Genomic DNA, 7,380 nt, shown 5'->3' on the forward strand with positions numbered 1-7,380 from the left:
AGCCTTTGACGTGTTTGATGAAGCACGTTTACTGGGCGAACACACTGACATGATCATCAAGTCAAATGACAGAGAATTTCAAGTGCACAAGATCATCATGTGTGGCTGCAGCTCCTACTTTAGGTGAGAAGAAGCATTTGAACTGCAATTGTGCGGAAATTACCTAGAAATGATTATAATTGTACATAATTTCCACTGCCAACATTATACTGTTGAAACTGCCTAAGTCCAAGTATATAAATGCATGAAAATGAATGAGTGTATTGCCAGAAAAATGAATGTAACTATGATATCTAGGAAAAACCATTCTTGAAATTTGATTCTGGAAGTGGCTATGAATGAAGTTTTACCCAGCATTTCAAATTTAATATAGGAAACTAATCTGTTTCTCTAAGTAAATTTGGCTGAAATTAAAATGTAAATAACGAAAAGTTATTTTATATATGCTCATTATTAATGTCTTTATTTCTTTGTCAAATGTGTTCACAGGGCTCTTTTCTCCAACAACTGGAGCAGCCCAGCACAACATTTCTGTGAAATTCAAGGAATATCCCAAGACATCATGCCTCTTATTGTCCAGTATGCGTACACAAGATCTGTGCTCATTACTCAAGAGAACGTGTTGGAGCTCTTGGTGGCGGCTGAAATGATCTTAGTGTCAGGTCTTGTAGATGCCTGCTGTCAGTTCCTGGAGTCACAGTTATGCCCAGAGAACTGCATTGGCATCTGCAAGTTTACAGAGGACTTTTACTCCTGCTCAAAGCTCCGCTGTAAAGCAAAGCACTACATCCTGCAGCACTTTGAGGAGGTTCTGCACGTATCTGAGGAGTTCCTGGAGCTCTCCCTGGAACAGCTTGAGGAGATCATTGATGAGGATGAGCTGAATGTCAAACAGGAGGAGGTGGTTTTTGAAGCCGTCCTCCACTGGATTAATCATGCACCAGAAAACAGGAGGCAACACATTGCCGTGCTTCTGCCAAAGGTAAAACAGAGATTTTTGTCTTTTTTTAATTTCAAATATCTTAAAACTCTATTATTTTGATGTTAGTTAAATGTTGAAAACTTTGTTTTGTAGTTTTGCCATTTTGGAAATCCTTTTTCGTTGTTGAACACCATATAACTGCTTAGTAACAGTCTTGCAACAGTCTCTGAAAGTTTAAACTCTCCCTTGTGCTTTAGGTTCGATTGGGGTTGATAACATCAGCCTACTTCATCAATAATGTAAAGTGCAATGCACTAGTGATGGAGAATGAAGCCTGCATGCCTGTTATCATCAATGCAATGAAGACTTTGTTTGACCTCAACATGGATGAACCCACCAACTCAGAACTCGTGCATCAACTGACACGTCCACGTCTGCCCTCATCGATCCTATTGGCCATCGGAGGATGGAGCGGCGGCAATCCCACCAATGAGATTGAGGCATATGATGTGAAGGCAGACTGCTGGGTCAGTGTGACTCAAGAGGATGAGCGTCCCAGAGCCTATCATGGTACAGCAGTCCTGGATGAGTTTGTCTACTGTATTGGTGGTTTTGACCATGTGGAGTATTTCAATAGCGTGAGGAAATTCAATCTTATCACTCAGACTTGGCATGAGGTGAGTAATGCTCTATGTCAACATGTAACTTTAATTTAGCTTCCTTCACAAAACAGTATTGTGGTACAGTGATGGTACCAGATTGTACTTTGATATGGACCATAGTGCTGAATGATGTGCTGTACTCCACATAACTTCAAAGAATACCACTGTATTACCATATTACATGTCTAAAAAGTGATAAAACCATGATACATTTTTTTTTGTGTTCCAGCAATAGTTGTAGCTTTGTATAATATAATATAATATAATATAATATAATATAATATAATATAATATAATATAATATAATATAATATAATATAATAATAGTATTATTGTATTTATTTGCAACTGATAGGACAGAACCAATGAGATGGTGTACTGATGTGTGTTCGCACACTGATGTATTTGGTGTGTTGTAGGTGGCCCCCATGTATGAACGCCGCTGCTATATTAGTGTTGCTGTTCTGGACGGGCTCATTTATGCCATTGGTGGTTTTGATGGACAACAACGGCTTAAAACAGTAGAGCGCTACGATCCAAACACCAATCAGTGGACAATGATGGCACCCATGAATGAACGGAGGAGTGACGCCAGCGCCACCTCACTGCAGGGCAGGGTAAGAGCACTTACCCATGATTCCACACTCTTCTGCTGGAGACTCTTAATGCCTGTAAAGCATGAAGGAAAGGGGAAATAGAGATATGGCATAAGGAATAGTGTTATATATATATGTTATATGGAAAGGAATACCATAAAATTTAAAGTGTTTTAAACACATCAGTCTGTGATGATTGTACACAAACATCATGCATGTTATTTTTGTGTTCGTCAGATTTATATCTGTGGTGGTTTTACTGGGATTGAGTGTCTCTTCTCTGCTGAGAGCTTCAACCCTGAAACAAACCAGTGGACTCTCATCGCTCCCATGAGTAGCCGCCGCAGTGGTGTTGGTGTGATCGCTTATGCAGATCTAGTGTATGCTGTGAGTATTAAACACACATATCAGTGTTATAGTTTTAATTAACTATGATAACCATGACAGAAATACAGAAATATGGAACAATCACAGTTTAAAGGTTGCACTTATGTAAATGCATGCATGGATGTGCATTTACAAATGCACAGAATACATAAATAAAAAGTGTATTTATTTAAAGGTTGGTGGTTTTGATGGTGCCAGTCGTTTGCGGTGTGCGGAGGCCTACAATCCGCTGACTAACATCTGGAGTGATGTTGCATCAATGTACAACCCACGCAGCAACTTTGGCATTGAGGTGAGATGTGGACAGTTAATATCTGCATCTGGTGAAACTATGAAAAAACATTACATTAATGATTTGATGATAATGAATATGGGGGAATTTTTTTTTGGTTCCATATTGAGAATAATTGGAAAGTTGCACCCTAAAATTGTAGAAGGCTTCGATGATCAATGTGTGTCAAAACATTCTAACTATGTTTAAATTAAGTGTTGCATCTATAATAAGATTTATTAATGTAAAGTTAAAGACATTAGCTGTACATTATTTATTTTCCTTTTTACCTTCCTCAAAATCCAGGTAGTTAATGGTCAGTTGTTTGCTGTTGGAGGCTTTAATGGATTCAGCACCACCTCTGATGTGGAGAGCTACGATGAGAAGACAGATGAATGGTAACTTCCACAAACACTAAATCTTACAGATTATTTTACACTGCATTAGATATAAATATAAGTCTATAAGTCTAATACAGACTATATTTCATTGCATTCCTTGCATCTGTTTTCTATACAGGTTTGATGCAAATGAAATGGCCATTTCCCGCAGTGCTCTGAGCTGTTGTGTAGCATCAGGATTGCCTAACATGACACAGTATGCTGCCCTACGAGACACCGTACAGACACAAGACGAGTTTGACAGTGAATGATCTCCTTCTAGCAGATCTGACAGTCTGACTAATAATGGAGAGTCATGTTTCCTGAATAAATGCATCCAAAAAAGAGGCTGTATTCTAAATGTTAAACTTTCTCTCAGGTGTAGTGTTGTTCATTTAAAAAATGAAACCTTGCAAGGGATCTCTACAGCTCAACAAACCAACATATAATATTGAGAATTATTTTTACTGAGTAAACTATTTATTGCTTTATTAAACTTTGTATGAATTACTGTAATTTACTGGCTTCTTTTATATGTTTATACATTGTGTATGATTGATTTAACTCATAGATAGTCTTTGCTAAAGAAGCATTGATTATGTTATGTTTTTATTACTATAGGCTAAATCTGCACATGGAAATATAAAATCCTCCACATTTAATTTAATTCAATTTCCTACCATATCGGAGAGAAATGCAGTAGCATGTTGATCTGCAGTCGTGGGTCTTTCATGCGGAGACTCTCCTCATATTCATTCATAACGATGCCAAATGGCTAAATAACGGATCTTTATAAAAGTTCACGTTGTTGTTGCCGATGAAATATAACACGGATAACATCAACTTAAATGTTGATTATTAGGCACTCAAACCCCTTTATCCAAACCTCTCTACTTAACCGTCGGTCACGCACATCCGCCATATTTTGTAGTTTTCTGAACACTTTTTACTCGTGTTTGTAGTTCTTCCAGAAAGACTCGGGAGAATAAATACTGTGACAATTATACATTTATTAATAGCCCAGCAAGCAATAACCTTTGGCGTAGGCCCCGTCCGTAGCTCGCAATCCGAGGGTCCGGACTCTGCATATCCTGCCTGAAGACGAAGGCAGGGGCACAGCCGACCCCCTGTGAGATATGGGAAGGGACCATCCTGGTGGTGGTGGTGGGGAGGATGGAGGTGAATGGAAGCGTCAGCATCTGTGAACTCAAACGTGTGTAAGTACCAATCTTTTATACCACGAGTATTAGAATATGATTGGATAGATGAGAAGGTAAAGTGACGTAACAATTGAGTCTTCCCGGCAGAACTTATGCTAAAGCTTTCATTTGCTGAACTGGATCCTCCTCCAAAGAACTGAATTGTGGGCAATATTAGCTGTTATAGTGAGCACGGATCCACACTTCCAAAAATCCACCGGAAATAGTAGACCATCCGGGGACTTCTGGCATACACTTTTCAACATACAATGCTTTGCAACACTTATTTTAATCTTATACTGTTTAGGAGGGATAGAATGGATATTGAGACGCAGGGCTGGTTTCACAGACAGGGCTTAGATTAAGCCAGGATTAGATCTTAGTTCAATTAGGACAATTAAGTAGCTTTTTTAAACGTGCCTTAGAAAAAAAACGGAAAAAAAAACATTACAGCAAAACAATGGCAGTTGTGTGAATTATGGATCAGTGATGTTTGGGTTGCTTATATCTGCCCCTACAGGTCCCGCCAGAATTCACCAACACCAGCAACATCAGCTTGCTTGGAGCTCGAACTTGTCTTCCTGAACATGTGCAGTGACGTGAGGTTAAACCTCCTTAACATTTTGAGATTTATCCCTGGGGTTTGTCCCATTGTTGGTAGCTGGACGACAAATGAGGAATACTGCAAGTGATTCATCATGAAGAGGCAAACAAATGGCCTGATCTTCCTGATGTTGTGTAGTGCAAACCTGCATGACCGAGCTCTTTGCAATGTGGTCTTTGAAGGTCAGTTGGACCTCAAAGATTACTCCAAGATTTCTAGCTGACCTTGATGGTGTAATAGATGATGTACTTAGCTGGATGGTGAAATCGTGCTGTAGAGACTGATTGGCAGGGAAAACGAGAAGCTCAGTCTTGGCCATTGAGCTTCAAGTGATGTTCTGTCATCCATGCCAAGATGTCCACCAGACAGCTTGAGATTCTGTAGGATCTTCTGGTTGAAATGAAAGGTAGAGCTGTGTGTCATCAGCATAACAATGGTGATAAGAGAAACTTAATGTAGTGTAAATGGAGAAGAGGATGGGTCCAAGAACTGAACACTGAGGAAACCCTGTGATCAGTTAATGTGATTTGGATACATCAAGCGTAGCGTTAGTTCTGGCAGGTCACGTTAGTCAAGCTTGCATCAGCTGATCCACATCTACCTATAGGAATACGACACCTATCATCCCATACATATATAAGCTCCTTCAGTATTATCAGCAGCTATCGCGTTCTCAGGTGCTAATTAAATGGCGGAATTCGGCAGGCAAACAACATCATCTCACAAGGAACCGTGCAATCGGGAATTTAGCAAGAGGAATTAGTTCCCCACAAGGATTTCACCTCAGATTCATCTTAAACTTGAACACTAGATTTGCCACATTGATCATAAGTTGCCTGATTTGGAAGTGACCTCAGTCTGCATTGCTGCTCGCATCGCTGCATTATTGACACAGGACTCGACGCGATTCATTCTCCATTCATCTCTGAAAGTCTTCACAAAGCTAAGCTAGTTCCTTTTTAATGCTCATTGCTAAAATCTATCAGGGTAATGGCAACATGCTTGTTGCTAATGCTATACGTGTGGCTTGGGCTAATCTAACTTAGTCGTTTTCATTAAAATGCTCTTGCTAGGCTTATGCGATCATATTGGCTATGTGCGTTACTATGTGTTGTCATTGGCAACTGATCGCGTTGCACACGCTGTGCTTTTAGCACTATGCAGCACAGATTCAAGCAGCTGCTTGATATGAATTAACAATTCATGGTGCAAACGGAATAATTCTGCTGTGGCACAGCTTTAAAAAAGACCGTAAACACTCACAATTCAGTTGAGTCACTTCGGACACGCTTGGTCTATCTAGTTCTTGGAAACACGTCGTTCTTAAAGCTACAGTGTATTGTATACCGTGCTTTCATTTTAATGCTTTGTTTGTTTTGTTTGTTTGCTTGCATCTTTATAGGATGAAATTCAACATGGTGGTATATATTTAAGCTGTGTATAAGTTGCTACTTTAATATTTCAAAGTAGCAACATTGCTATCAGTACTGTATGGTGGTTGCTAGAGCAATGTTATTGAATATGTGTTTGTTACTTCGGCTTGTGCATACTGTCCTCAGCAACATGCTATAGTAATCAAGCGTTGTTTATGCTATCTGGTTGCATTGGAAAAATACCTGTGCTTTATTCTATCTGATTATTGCAACATAATGTGTTAAAGTTACCACATGCTTGTGGCTAAAGCTATCTAGATATCGGTAACATACTTGTGCAAAATACACAGTACATTCACCGCAGAGGTCTGGTATTCAACAACACTAACAACATTGTAGCTTGATGGTCTTGTGAAGGAGTGTGGAATCATGGGAGTCGTCATCTTCACCTCCACAGCCGAAGGAATCCGTAGGACGGGAGCAGTAATCATATTCATTAATGAGGAAGCACACTGTATGTCATTGCTTAGCTGCGCAGTGCACACTGCATCTGACTCAGAGCTAGAGGATGTATGCTTCTCTGACCGGACTACGCTAGTTTTAATACTAGTCCTATGGTTATACAAACATGCTAGTTGTATTAGTTTTCTTGTCGCTAGTCAGAGCTATTGCTATAGGGTGTATGCTTCCCCTGCCAAACTACACTAGTTTTAGCAATAGTTCTGTGATTTACACACTATGCTTGTTGTATTAGTTTGTTGCCGCTAGTCGGAGCTATTGCTGTAGGGTGTATGCTTCCCCTGTCAAACTACACTAGTTTAGCAATAGTTCTGTGATTTACACACTATGCTTGTTGTGTTGTATTAGTTTGTTGCCGCTAGTCGGAGCTATTGCTGTAGGGTGTAGGCTTCCCCTGCCAAACTACACTAGTTTTAGCAATATTTCCGCGATCATACAACATGCTTGTATCAGATTTTGCTGCCGCT

General features: G+C 39.7%; 1 protein-coding gene across 1 annotated transcript; it reads left to right on the top strand.

Moving 5' to 3' along the window:
* The first annotated feature begins 410 nt into the window (after positions 1 to 410).
* On the top strand, positions 411 to 3,801 carry LOC311072335 (kelch-like protein 10). Its single transcript, XM_084097298.1, has 7 exons — positions 411 to 982; positions 1,180 to 1,599; positions 2,004 to 2,201; positions 2,418 to 2,567; positions 2,743 to 2,859; positions 3,145 to 3,236; positions 3,358 to 3,801. The coding sequence occupies exons 1-7, from the start codon at positions 563 to 565 to the stop codon at positions 3,488 to 3,490; spliced, it is 1,530 nt and encodes a 509-aa protein (XP_083953424.1). The 5' UTR covers positions 411 to 562; the 3' UTR covers positions 3,491 to 3,801.
* The last annotated feature ends 3,579 nt before the right edge of the window (positions 3,802 to 7,380 follow it).

This window comes from Abramis brama, assembly GCF_963993115.1.
Source record: "Abramis brama genome assembly, chromosome: 21".
NCBI classification, from domain to species: Eukaryota; Metazoa; Chordata; class Actinopteri; order Cypriniformes; family Leuciscidae; genus Abramis; species Abramis brama.

What these genes read in the sequence shown, in the direction of transcription:
- LOC311072335 (XM_084097298.1), top strand. Translation starts at nt 563, where the DNA reads ATGCCTCTTATTGTCCAGTATGCGTACACAAGATCTGTGCTCATTACT. An exon ending in GCAGCAACTTTGGCATTGAG is followed by an intron (nt 2,860 to 3,144) that starts GTGAGATGTGGA and finishes CTCAAAATCCAG; the next exon opens with GTAGTTAATGGTCAGTTGTT. An exon ending in GATGAGAAGACAGATGAATG is followed by an intron (nt 3,237 to 3,357) that starts GTAACTTCCACA and finishes TTTTCTATACAG; the next exon opens with GTTTGATGCAAATGAAATGG.